The 13,958-nt window shown below is 38.9% G+C and overlaps 1 protein-coding gene across 3 annotated transcripts in view; it reads left to right on the top strand.

Annotated features, from left to right (window-relative positions):
- SSBP2 (single stranded DNA binding protein 2) overlaps positions 1 to 13,958 on the top strand; it is a 141,048-nt gene that overhangs the window by 82,485 nt on the left and 44,605 nt on the right. For 2 of the 3 annotated variants that reach the window (XR_001873358.1, XM_017806118.1), the window contains exon 5: positions 13,647 to 13,736. The exons of the other annotated variant lie outside the window; for it this stretch is intronic. Coding sequence is in view for 1 of the 2 variants with exons in the window: in XM_017806118.1 (XP_017661607.1) it covers positions 13,647 to 13,736 (90 nt within the window). In the remaining variant the exon portion in view is untranslated. The remainder of the gene's footprint in view (positions 1 to 13,646; positions 13,737 to 13,958) is intronic. 3 annotated transcript variants of the gene reach the window in all.

Here is a 13,958-nt window from a genome sequence, read left to right as displayed (position 1 = left end):
TGATTTAGTGCTGCATAAATCCTGTGTTTGTGCCTTACAAAGCAGTTGAAGTGATGCAGAACAGGTGGATCTCCCCCTGAGATGGAGTAAGAAGTATGAGGACAAAATGAACCTCATTTTAAATAAGGGTTAAAATATTTTCTGAGCTTTGATGAAATCACTATGCAGTCTTTTCCATCTTCTGAAGTAAAAACAGTGCACTCAGAAATTCAGAAATCCAAAACTGCCATCTCCGGAGTTCAAAATATACATTGGGAATGAAACATTACTATCTTTAGGTTTGGTGTGGGAGGTAGTTATTTGAATATTCGCATCTTAATTTCAAAGATGTTGAGTACCAGAAAGATAAACAGAATTCTATGCCTAGCTCTTTTTCCTTTCTCCAGGTGAAAGGAAACTTGCTCTTCATGTGGGTATTAAAGGATAGTGTCAGTATAATAGTCCAAAAGTGAAAAACCTTACTGAATGAAAAATGGGCTTTGAAGCAGTTCTGATTTTTTGTTTAAATTCTATTTCTTTTAGTAACACTGGAGCAATTTTCTCAACAAAAAGCGTGACAGGGCATGTGAAATGAATGTTAATATAAGGGTGCTTCACTACTTCATTATTAGGAAGTACTTTCTTTCGGGGGGGGGACAAAAAAAATCAGAATAAATTTTTTTTGTTGCCCTTATCTGTTGATATACTCATAATTTATCTGTATCTAGGGATGCACAGTTTGTGTTTGGACTCCTGAGTTTGTGTTTTGGACTGGGGCAGCAGGCTCAGCATCACCTGCAGGCCAGGTAAAGGGCTATCCCTTGGAGAACAGAAGAGTTTAAGAATTCCTGTGATACCTAAAAAGCCATTCTTATTTTGGGATGATTTGTAGTCCCTTTTGCTGGTTTTGCAACATGTTATCAGGGAAAAAAAAAAAAAGGAACAACAAACCAAAACAAAACAGAGAAATTGAATGGTTTAGTACATTGATTTTTTAACATAATGTTCATTGGCTTTTAAATGAAGAAAAAGATGGTTGTTGAGTAGTGGTGGTAACAATCTGGGGGGCTGTGTGAAGGTTAGATTATGTTTTTGCTTAGCTGCAACTGAAAAGAAAAGTTGTGAGTAAACGTTCTGTGTATTTACAGTTTAGTCTGGTATTAGGACAATATGCTGGTATCAGGAACCACAGATGCAGAGGGTCTGTGCTGTGAGAAGCTGCGAAGTGTGAGATGTTTGGCAGGTGATTAGCGACAGGCTTTATGAGGAGTGTGAAACAACATACTCAGATATATTTGTGCACAAGTTTAGAGTATATAATGCTTTGAGTGTTGCAAACATAAAGAAAAAAGCAATCCATTTCAGAGGGAAAAAGAAAATACAATTTTTGGTTCATTAATTCCTTGCATGTATGTACTTCTAATTTTTGCTGGGAGTGATTTATTGACTGGTTTTGTCCAATAATTCTGGGTTTGCAGGTCTCCAGCTTAGGCAGGGTCACCGTGACTAAACCTGCTTAGAACGGACTAGTTGTGTTGGTCCAGCTTGTCTTCCTGCTTCGTGGAGGATTCCTCTTCAACAATTTAGACTTGTTTTACTGTTCAAAACACTGTATAGATATGTTTAGAGGCGTAGCTGGTTTGGGCTAGAAATCATAGATGTGCTTCTTAGATAGGGGGACAAATTGGAAAGAAATATTTTGGGCATTTTTTCTTTTTTATTTTTACTTTTTTTCCCCTTTTAGGTGTTGTACATTAGTGTCACTGGCACAGTGTTGATCTGCAGTGAGTAGCAAAGGAATTCGGTCAACACGGGTTAAATCACACATTTCCGCTGCTTTTAAACATGGTGCAGGGACTCATGTGGTTTCTCTTTTAAAAAGTAAAATCCCATAATTAAATCTTGAGGCTCCACACAATCCCGTGTCGTGGTGGCAAATTTCCAAATTTTGTCTTAATTTCCTTGGAAAGACAAAAAGCCAAGTGTCTCAGCTACTGGCAAAACATGAAGATCCCAGCGTGAGTCACACTCCAAAATGCCTCAGTGTGATTATGAAATGGTCCTGTTTTATAGCATAAGTACAATAAAATAATGTGTGTATTGTAACAACGGGGAGAGGATGTGTGAAATTAAAATTACATAAGTTAAGCTCTTCATTATTTTGTTTTCTGCATTTTAGGTCTTGTTTGAAATTAAAACTTAGCTGGATGGCACGTAAAATAGTTCTGAGCCAGTGTTTAGATACAGAACATGTTAGAGAATGCAAATACCGGGAGAAGCTGTGGCAAAAAATCACTCTAATTAACTTTATCTTCGTTTATGGTGGGGCCTGTGTGTGTGGCCCAGACAGGGTACCAGTAGTGACACTTTTATTCATTTTTGCCAGTAGGAGTTAAAACTGAAAAATGTGGTTCATTTTTCCAGCATCATGTTAATTAAATCTTAGCAACTAAACTCAGTCAGAGAAGGTGAAAGGACTAGTGGATTGAGGAATTGGGAGGAGCTTAAAGAATGCAAGAAAACAAGAAATTTTAAAAGGAAGTGAAAAAAGACTAAGCTAAAGCAGAAAAAGTGGATTTTGCAAGTGCTGTAGCCTTCACTGGTCATGCTGAGGTGGTCAGAAAAGCCCAACTCTGCCGAGTAGCCCTAAATTCACGCATTTTATGTGTCTGGTACTTCTCTACAGGGAAGGTTTGCTCCTCTGAGGATTGCAAACAGGTGCAAAACTTCATTCTTTTGGTTTTTTTTTTTTTAGCTTCAGATGGTAGTTGCTTACATTTTTGCCAAGTTACCCCTTCATTTACTTATTGTAACCTGATTTTAAAATGAAAACAGCATGCCAAGAATGAATTGAAGTAACTGCAGTCTCAAATACCTTATACAGATGAACTGTGTGGAAAACTTGGTGATTTTGACACAAGTCTTAATATAATTAATATAGATCAATACAAAAAATATTCACATTGTGTTCACTGAAAAAGTTATTGCACTTTTTAAAGCTGAATAGTGCTGAATGTTAATAACACAGTGGGGTCAGTCACTGAGCCTCCATAAATGTGGCATTCGGTGTTTTGTTTATTTTTCAGGCTTTGGATGTTTCCCAGGTTGGGAAATCCCTCAGACCTAAAGAACATCCAAAACAAACCAAATAATAAAAGCCCAGATTTTGGGGTTTTATGAAGCGGCTCTAAATTTGAAACAATATACCAAATTAATAGAGTAAGTCATAAGTAAGCACATGGAAAACACTCCTTACCAGGAGTTGTTTTATCTCCTGGCACATTCATCCAGAGGAAGTGATGAAAACGTGGCTGATTTGGGGTCGTTTAAAAGCAGAATGGATAAAGCACACTGGCAGAGGCATTTTGTGGTGGTGCATCAGAGTAGCTGACCTGGTATTCCTGGTCCATCCAAAGATGGAATGTGCCTTTAACTGTGGAGCAGCTCAGCCCCTGGTCCTTCATATTAATGTGCTTCTCCTTTATTCAGGAAGTGTCTAATGGCGTTTGGGGGAGGGGAAACTCATTAGCTTCCTTCCTGAGTAATATAATTTTTATTTCCTGTTGTAACAGCCACCTCAGCCAAAAGCAACAGCCTCAGAAGTGCAGGGGGGAGGGTTTGCCTGCAGAAAATGTTCCCATCTCCGAAGGGAAATGTTGGTTACAAGACAATTTTATGTTCATGGGCAGTTTTAAAATACCCTTTGCAGGGGTATTTTGAATTTTCCATCCTTTTTTCTGTAGTTGTGGGGGATGGAGTTGACTCAGAACTGCACTTATGAGAACGTTTGCATTCACCTTCCATGCTGTGAGCCCTGATTGCTTCCTCATCCTCTCCTCCTCCTGTGACCCCTGAATGCCACCCGAAATAATCCCCCTACCAGGCTTCAGGTGCTGGTAGGAGCTGTTGGGTCAAAGCCTGGCCAGGATCACCCCAGGATATGCCCTGAGCCTCCCTGCAACATCATTCACTTTGTGTGCTAACTGTGGCACAGTTTAACCTGAAAACTTGGAGCAGCCCATCTTTGCCTCTTGTAATGTTACCTTGACATTATATAATGGAAAAATCACTGGTTTTTTTTAATTTTAAAACCTTGTTCACCCCCCCAAAATAACCAATACACTCACAACTTGAGGACTTGAGGAATATCACAAAAATGGACACTGGGAGAGTTGAGGGTTTTTGAGCTTGAGAAGGATTTAACAATTACACTGAATGAGGTAATAAAACACTGGGGTTTTTTACAGTGCTTTATGAATTGTGCCTATGTTGTCATGCTAAAACTGCACAGTGTTCTGGGCATAAGGGAGGATTTTAAAAATAATTGGAAAGCTTTGTAAGTTCATTGCTGTGGCTGATAAAAGTAGTGACTGTTACCTCAGCCTGAGAAGTGAAAAATTTTGTCCACGCTTCATATTGTATATATTTAAAACCAGATGTTTGTCACCTTTTCATTCAGTTATTACTGTGTTTTGGACTGGTTTTCTGGGAATTACAGGTTGTTTCATTCAGGCCGCTATAGCAAGACTTTCACTGATCTGAAACAATTGAGCTTAATGTGCTACAGCCACAAGTTTACACATGAATAACAGCAAACTGGGGCTACTAACAGAAAAAATAAGGAGTCGATTATCCTTTACTATACAAACTCTGCACCTTTCTCTTGGATTCTCAGGCTGGAGAGATGAATCAGCGGATGAAATAGACCTGAGTAGGAATTAAATACTCCAGACATTTTAAAGAGGAAGCATATGGAGTGCTTAGAAAGTAAGAACAGGCTCTGTTGTATTTGATTTTGATTAGCAAGAGATCCATGCAAATAGCAATCACAAAGAATGGGAAAAGAGGCTGTTTTCTGGAAAACAGACCCTGGAAAGTCCCTTCCATGAAGTGGTGCTTTATTGTTGAGAGTGGTGCTTACAAGGAAAATTAAATGTGTTAACTGCTCATTTCACATGCAGTTGGGGGATGAGGGACATCAAGCACACGGGTGAGCAGGTTTAAGGTAATTTGCAGAAGAACCACCCTCACCATCCCGAAAGTCTGCCCTTCCATTAGCACTTGCTATGTTGAGGCTGTTAGGGTAGATTAAGCAGTTAAATGAAGTAATAGTTAAATATCCACTGTTGCCTGACACTTAAGTTTTGTCAGCTTTTGTAGGAAGCCTGGATATCCCTCCCATGGGACCCTCTGCCTGCAGAAAACTGCGTATTTTTGTGTGATGGGCTGGAGTCCCTGCAGAGTGAAAAGCCTAGAGTTGCTTTGAGGGGTTAGAAGACTTAGAAGTGGAAGTGAAGAAGAAGAAATGGTGGGATAGGTGAGGTTTTTAAAGTTCTATGTCTTGGCTGTTGCTCAGGAAATCCCAGTAAATGCCATGTTTTCCTCATCCCACTGACAAAACATCTCATGTCTGGAGCTCTGTCTCTTGTAAATGGGGGTCTTATTTTGTCAAAACCTCTCCTGTTTCAGGCTGAGCAATCATTGGGTTTTCTCTCTGAGAGAGAGGAGAAACAGAAGGATGCACTGGAGCTGGGAAAGAAGAGAGGAGAAATGCCTCTGTTGTAGTTTAGAATGGGGAGAATGCTTCAAGTTATTTTAATTCTTATTTTCTCTTGTTTCCAGCCTGTACATTACACAGTTCTCAGGCTGCTGTATTTTAACCTTGGCTTAAACTTGTAATAGCACCATAGACCAGGAGGTGTTAAGATGGCACTTGGCTCTCCTCCATTTTAGATAAATTTTTTAAATTAACAAAGCTAAGTTGGGTCTGTTTGTACTTTCCTTTCTGCAAGTCTCTCTGTGCTAGCTGAGAGGGAGAAGCCAGTTTTTTATACATAGTGAAATATGGATTATTTGTCTCTAGTCTTTTAGGTCAGCTTGGACAAGGTGCTGAAGCAAAGGTGACACTGATAACTTTGCACTCCTGAACTTTGTCAGGGACCTTGGGTAAACATGCTTCTTTTGTTTTGGATTGGTGTTATATGCTGATTTATTTATATAAATTATGGGGTTTATACTTGCTTTACTTTATAAAGGTTCCTTCTCTGCAGTATGTGCATTTTCAGTGAAGATACATATACCCATAATTCACATTTAAACCCAATCTGATCTGTCTGCAACCTGTGCCTGTATAAATGTTTATTAAGGCAATTTTTCATACTATAGTCCTGGTTTTAGCTGATTTTCTTTCTTTTTTTATCATGAAGTGCAGTGAAGGATTACATGGTGAAGCAGTTTTGGTGATCATTCTTACATAAGCTGAATTTTGCCTCTTGTTCCCTGTATAACATAAGTATTTAAAAATATCAGGGTTGGTGTTTTCCTGGTGAGTGACCTGATAGTCGATGGACCAGCCAGGTGAGATAGCTGTGCATGGATCAGCATCCCCCCAGTGCCTGTGTGGGCACTACCTAACAACAGGAATGATAATAAAATAAGCAAAGTATTAAGATTTTAAAGGTGTGTTTAAGAGCTGTAGGAGGCAGTTAACCCTAAAAGAGTGAAGTTCTCATTATCGCCACTATGGATTTTCGCACCACAGGGTGTAGAAGAATTAGTTCTCTAAGGAGAAGCCACCTGAGACACCCCCTTGGGTTCACCTGCTCTGCCGTGTGACTTGGAAACACAGAGGGTTTGTTCTCCGGGCTTTTTACTCTTTGCTCCCTGCCCAAATCCTCAGCCAGCCATAGGCACTCACTGGTTTTGTTTTCTTGCACGTAATTCCCAAAGAAAGGGGAGGGTTTAGGGTTTTTCACAGCAGGACATCCCAAAAAGCGTTCCTGAGGCAGTCCTTAGAGGACTGAGCCCTCCTCTGCCTCTCCTGTCACTGTAGGATGGATGGATGGATGGATGGGTGAATGGATGGACAGATGCCAATTTCTTGAAATCTGGTACCCCTTGGAGTACCATTTTGTGCTCCAACTACCTGCAGACTACTCCATGTAACTACTTTATAGCAAATAAACAGCATGAAAATGTTAGGTCTTCCTAAGCACAGTGCCTAATTATGTTTTAGCACTTAGAGGTGTTAACTCTCTGCTCAACAAGTTACATTTATCCAAAGATAGATGTTCAGGCAACTTGAGAAAAATGAGATACTTTACAGGCCAGCTTTCCATGAGTTTTAAATTTATCATATTTTTTCTTCAAATGAATGCATACTTTTTGTGGAATTAAGTATTTATTTTTCAGCACCTGCATACACAAGAAATGCCACTGATTTTAAAGGTACAAAATTCAGGCTAGGGACTCTAAAGTATGTATTGTACTATGTACCACTAACTCAATCAATAATGGAGCTAATGTTCAAAAAAAAATCACGAAATTACTGCTTCAGTAAGTTTTCTCTATGGAAGTGTGCTGTCAGTATTACAATATTGGGAAGTCACATGTTTTCATGTTTTAGGGCAGAGTAATAACATTTAGAGCACAGCCTTGAAAAGCAGTAATATATATGTAGTTGGTGTTTTAGTAAGTGGTTCTTAAAGGAGAGTTTCATGACATGAAGGTCCAGACAAGGACACACAAATATGAAATTTCTTGAGCAGAGGAAGAGGTTGCTTCATTAAGTAAATTCTGCAGTTTATCTCCCTCTGAAAATTTTGGTTTTTGTGCATATGACTTTTCCAGCTAGCTAGCTACTTACAGAGACAAAAATCCATTTTGAATAGTGAGGGGATTACCGAGGGGGCTTTTTTGTTTGTTTGGGTTCTCCCCCCCCCCCGAAATTGTGCATATATTGCCAGCACTGCTGAATCACTCCCAGACAACCTGAGGATAACCCCTAACAGGGCTACTTTCCATTTCATAATCGAATTTCAGTCTTTCAGCTCACAGCATATTTCTTCATTGGTTTCATAAACTGGGAAAGAACAAAGAGATACAGACAAACTTTCATCTTATTAATCACTATATTCCTAAAATGGGAAAGCACTTGACTGTTGTGTGGAGTGCTGGGACATGAGAACTGGAATAAAAGACTCTGGAAATCTCAAAAATCTTTGGAAAACAAAATGGGTTTAACAATTAGATTAATTAAATGATTAAAATACACTGTGCCAACCACTTAATTGCTAGAGAAAGTCAGGGAATAGTCTTGTCATAGCAGCCCAATTAGCACAGTTGTACCAACTGTGAATTTTCCATAGAGCATAAAAAAAAAAAAGAAGGAAAAAATGGAGTGTGTTTGGAAAGAAGGAGGGAAAAATGAGTAGTGATCACAGTGCTGCTTTGTGCAGCATGTCATGTCTTGAGCGCAGTGAATATCTGGGAATTCAGAGATCCAGCAGGATACACGTAACAGGTCACAGTCATGTAAATCCAACAATTCCTGCCGACTCTGTTTGAGGAGAAGCATCTCCCATCCCCACCCGGATTCCTCATGGTGAGGGGAAGGCAGAGGGTTAAACTTGTGGTCTGCAATGCCAGTTGTTCAACAGAGATATGGTCTTGGGGATGAGACAGTGCATGGAATATTTTGTGGTTGTTGAGCGGTGGGATCAGAGATGCCTTGGTCCCTGCAGGGGCCTGGAGGGAGGGGTTGTTGGTGTCACTGCTGGAAGAGAAGTCATTTTGTTGAAATATCACTGCAGCTTGGCCCTGAGCTCTGACAGCAGTGTTTGGTGACCTCAAGTGCCTTTTGTTGTCAGCAGGGTCGTTGTTGCTGATGGGTCTGATGGTGCTGAAGAGGCATCTCCACTGGGTGGCCCCCAGAGCTCCCACTGTACCCAAACACACATCCCTGGATAACACAGGGCTCGGGACTGAGCTGAAATGAACACCCCTGCTCTCACAGAACACAGTCAGAAACCATTATCTGAAGTATCATTTTTTGAATCTTCATAAGGAAGCAGGAAAAGCCAAGTGTTCTACTTTTAAGGATAGTTCTGTTGGGGGAGGGAGGGGGAAGAGTGGGCAGAAATTCAAAAGAATTTCATACTTTTACTCCCGTATTTAAAACACAAAATTATTTTTGCTTTTTTGTAAGTGAACATTCTGTTGATACCTATGCATAATACTGATCTTAGTAACTTCCAGTCAGTAATGAAGGTTCCTTTTAAAATAACTTGTCTTTATAACCATAATCAGACAAAGAAAAAACCCTTATCTGGAAATTACATCCTAAATAATCCAAGAAGAAGCAGCTGAGAGACAGGACTGAAAGGCTGTCTTTTGACAAGAATTTGAAGTCCTTTTATTCATTGATAACAAAGCTTTCCTTACAGATAATTTCTGTTCCAACCCAGTACCTGGTTTTCAGCATTGTAACATAATTTCACTGGGCACTGGGGTACAGTCGGACAAAGTGTGATCCTGCCTCAGATATGGGGAGGATTTACTCAGAATGAGGTTGGTTTGGGGGTAGATTTCTTGGGAAAGGAGAATGGATGGAGTCCCAGAGTGTACTATCACCATCAACAGGTCTGCTCTTCCTGGTTGAACTCTTTCTCCCCCCCCCCCAAAAAAAAGATAATGTGTGATTTTTTTTTGTCATCTACATTGATTGTATTACTGTTATTCTTTATCACTCATAATAATGTGTAAGATGGGATGGGAAGAAATACAATGCCAGAGTCCATATCAAACCATAAGAAGCTGCAGTTTGAGGAGAACTGAGAATTTGCAAGGAATGACCTTCCACAATTACACTTCTCAGGTTGCTGCTGTGATGTGAAAGCCTTCTTGTTACACAACAGAAATTACACAGTTTAGACAAATATATAGCAATGGAACTGCACCAAGATTTAATTAGGTCTCGTGATCCAGATCTTTGTAATTACTCGCTTCTTTCAATGTGATGAATTCACCTTTTTGGGCACAATCTTCCACTTTGATGTTAGTAAACCAAGGCCACTCATTTTATGGCTCTGTTGCATGCAGCTGAGTGTTCAGAGGCTTTGTAAAAGGAATGCAAGCTTGTTTAAATTAATGTATTTTCATGTTCTATCTTGAAGAAAATTAGAAGGTTTCTAGTGGTTATTCAGTGAAATTCCTCTTAGTACTTCTTTCTCTAACTTATGGTAGGTAAAAATAGTGAAGGACTATTACAGTAACTGGCTGATGGCTTAGAAACACTTGATAAGTTACAAGTTGAAGTGTTTACAAATGGAAATTTGCCATCTTTTTACAATATTGGCTGCAGTATGTCTGGCACTTCAGAGCTGTCAATGACCAGAAATTAAGCAAGTGGTAAATATGATTGGAAATAGTAATCATCCATCATTTGTCTTTCCAGACGAGAAAAAAGAAACGACAACTGCATTTAAATTCTTTAATTCCCATCATTTCCAAAATTAATGAACTTGAAAAAGTAATACTGAATATTTATCCTTTGTCCTTAGGAAAAAAAAAGAGAAACAGCAATTTTTAAAGTGTTCTCCTAAAGAAGACAACATAGTTGTATCAAAAATACTCAGTAAAATGTGATAAAACTAAATTAATCACATCTGTGTCTGTTCAGTTAATTTCCTGTTTGTTTGCAGTAAGTGGAGAGGGCATGAAATACTGTGAATTAGAAGTAATTTTGTAGGATAACAGCTAGTAAGTTAGTAATATGGATGTAGGGCTGGTTTAGGAGGTTTGTGGAGGGTTAGATGATGAATTGAGTGGCCAACAGTGGCCATAATCATTTTTATGTGTAGGGTCCAACTCCTCCATCATCAGTTTTTCTTCAGTCAGACTTCTTAAAAACAGAACTCTCCTTTGACTGGACAAATTTAGTAACATGTGAAAAACTGCTAACAGGATAAAAATAAGGGTATCTTACTGTAGACAAAATATCTGGAATTAAATGTCCTGATTAAAGAATGAGTCAGATAAGGTTTTTTATAAATTCAAGCTATTTTTTGGTAGCATTCTTTGGTTTCAAATCAAATTCTTCTGTGAGCTTCCATCATAAGGCACTTCTTGTGATGGCCTCAAAAATGACCTAAATCGTGCAGACTTCTCTCTGGATTTTTATACTTTAGATCCTGTACTAATGAAATAGCCAAATGATTCTATTTTTTATTTATCAGTGATTTCCTTATTGTAAAATCCATCCTAAACCATAGCTAGTGGGTTTTTTTAATATAATCATCTACTTTAGCATTGTTGAGAGTAGCTTGGGTAGAGCAAGGAGTGACCACAATAACTTTCATTCAAGCACACCATTTTAATGAATAATTGTAAATTGTACAAATTCAGTATTTTAGCTACAAAAGAAAATACAGTTCTCCATTTTTAAGGAGATAAGATATGTACAAAAAGATTATACCGTTTAAATTTTCCTATTTCATCATTTTATGGAAAGAAGGGAAAACAAATTGCAAATATTTAAAAATGTCAAACTAATGGAGTTATAAATGATGAACAACTTGTAAGGAATGCAAAAGAAAGCCATAGTTTGCTGTGGGACTGTGAAAAAAGAACTGAATAATTCATCAGGATAGAATAAATAAGAATATTTCCATGCAGCAGTTGCAGATTTGTTTATTGATCTACCTGGTATAAGTTGTTAAAAGATTCATTACTTAGTACAAGGGAGAAAATGTAATATACCTAAAATACTGAAAATGCTTTATTTCTGATTTTGTAACTTCATTGCCCATCAGGGAAGAAAATCCCAGGGAAACATGAAAACAGAAAAAAACCCACAGTACATTGCATAATGAAGGGAGGAAGTTGAAGTTTCTGTAACACCCGAGACTGGACTATGCTGAAATGGCTGCAACTACAGAATTCTTACAATTATTAAGTAGTACCAGAAATGTCAGTACAACTGATCTGCTGTTGTGGCCTCATCCTGCCCTCCCTCCCTGCTCAGAAATGCAGGGGAGAGGTGGTTTTTTACAAGTATCTGTGAACTGGATGGTGTAATCGACTCTCAAATAACCTGGTAAACAAATAGTTAAACCCAACACAATGCAGTACCTCCCTGGGAATCTCTGGGGATTCACCCGTGGTCAGTGCTGGGTTCCTCTGGGATGAGTGCTATGGCAGATTCAGAAAAAGGAAAAAAAACCCACCCAAACTTTAAAATTTTGAAAAACCCACCTCCATTGAGACAATTATGAAAATGTTATTTTTAGGTATATTTCTTATAAAGCCCTCTTAGGACGTTTAATGGCTAACAGTTATAACTTTAAGCCTTTTCTCCCCCTGTTTTGGGATAGTCGTTATTTCCTTCTCTCTCCGTTTTTTAAAGTGCTGAGTGTAATTTGCCACTTTACTTTTTTAAAGTCATTTTCAAAGTGGGGAAGAGTGTGAACTCAGCAGGAGCAGGTCGCTAAATCCCTGTGGGAGCTCTGCATCCCCAGAGTTTGTTCCCTCCTGGCAGAGACTTGGACCTGCTGGGACATGTTTGTCCAGTGATTTGTTGGATTCTGTTCCAATGCATTGTGCTCCACTGGACATCCCACAGTGCACATTTCAAGGCCAGCAGAGGTGGGCTCAGCTCGGGCAGCACAGGGACATGTTGTTCATAACTTTGACTCTAAAACACAGTTTAAGCCATTGAAAAATAAATAAATCTGTGGTAATTAACAGAATATTTCCTTTTTGCTTGGTTTAAAAAGGTCAGCCCTCCTTTGTACCAGTTTTCAGGTCTTTCCAGCACTATTCCTTAACTTCCTAGGTAGTGTGCCAAACACCTGGAAATACAATTTGCATATCTGCATCTTTTGGACATCGAGTGTAAGCACACAATAAATGGAGTGATAATTTAATAAGTGTCAGCCATGTGTGTTCTGCAGGGCAGGTATTGGCAGGTCGTTAGTAACCTGCCAGTGGCTCCGAGTGCATTTTGTGGGCTTGAGTACTTTCACAGGAGATTTTCAAGCCTTTATAGGTGATTCAGCCTCATGCCCTACAGAAACACATTGCAGGAAGGAAGACTGCTAGAAATTAAAAGTAATTGAGGTTCCAACACATGACAACAGAAGCAGTTTGGCTTCCCTTTTTGTATGACTATCTCCTGCTTTATAAATTGCCAGGAGCAATATTCTTTGATCGCTTATTCCAGCTGAAGGATTTGCAAAGGTAACTAATTTCATCCTCTGATTCACTCCTTAGAAATCCCTTTTTTCTTTTCCCTTCCAAAACCATAACCCAAATTCTTCTAATTTGTCATGGTGGTTATTTCCGGGGTTGGTAAAATCCATGGGCATTACCAGCAGAATTGTGAGCATCCCTTCTTGTGCTGTTTGTAACAGAATCCTGTTTTGGAGCTTGTTGTTGTGAGAGAATATTACAGTCCGATGAAATTATCTTTAGAGTGCTTGGAAATCGCTGATAAAATGCACAAATTACTTAGTTTATGCTGTATGTGTATCCTTGTACATGTGTGAGGCTGTTTATACATTTAATACAAGAAAAAGTGTGCAAGTTACACTCACATTTGTGTATGCAGACATACTCAGATGCAATATTTTTTAAAATTCAGTCAATCTGTCTAATGGATGCATGCAATCTCTGGCATCCTTGCCCTCATTTGCTATTTTCACAAATCATGATACTTGTATAGGTGACGACTAAACAATTTTAATTCACCTTCAGATGAAACAATGACATAATGACATACCCGGAGAATTACTTTCTGCGCTTTGGTCAGGTTTTGGGGTTTTTTGGGGAGGGGATTTAATGCCTACCAATGCAATGACAAAGGTTTATTTTCCCTTTGTTCTTTTCAGAGTGCTGCAGCAGCTCCCAGTCCAGTGCTAGGAAACATTCCCCCAGGAGATGGCATGCCAGTAGGTCCTGTACCACCGGGGTTTTTTCAGGTATTCAGAAAAAATTATGATTACAGGCATTTCAGGATAGAAAATCCTCTGTAATACTGTGTGCAAGTCTGTAGAAAAGATTCTTTCCTAAACTATGTCTCACTATATGGTGCAATATTTGAGTTTATTTTTAAACAAGAGTGAATAGGTGTAAAGGAAGGGACCTGACTGTAGTTTATGAATTAGTACAGCACAAGTCCTTTCAAGAACAAGAAATGGTGC

Source organism: Lepidothrix coronata, unplaced genomic scaffold (assembly GCF_001604755.1).
Source record: "Lepidothrix coronata isolate B3197 unplaced genomic scaffold, Lepidothrix_coronata-1.0 Scaffold14, whole genome shotgun sequence".
In the NCBI taxonomy this organism is placed as follows: domain Eukaryota; kingdom Metazoa; phylum Chordata; class Aves; order Passeriformes; family Pipridae; genus Lepidothrix; species Lepidothrix coronata.
This window is presented reverse-complemented; position numbering and strand designations above follow the sequence as displayed.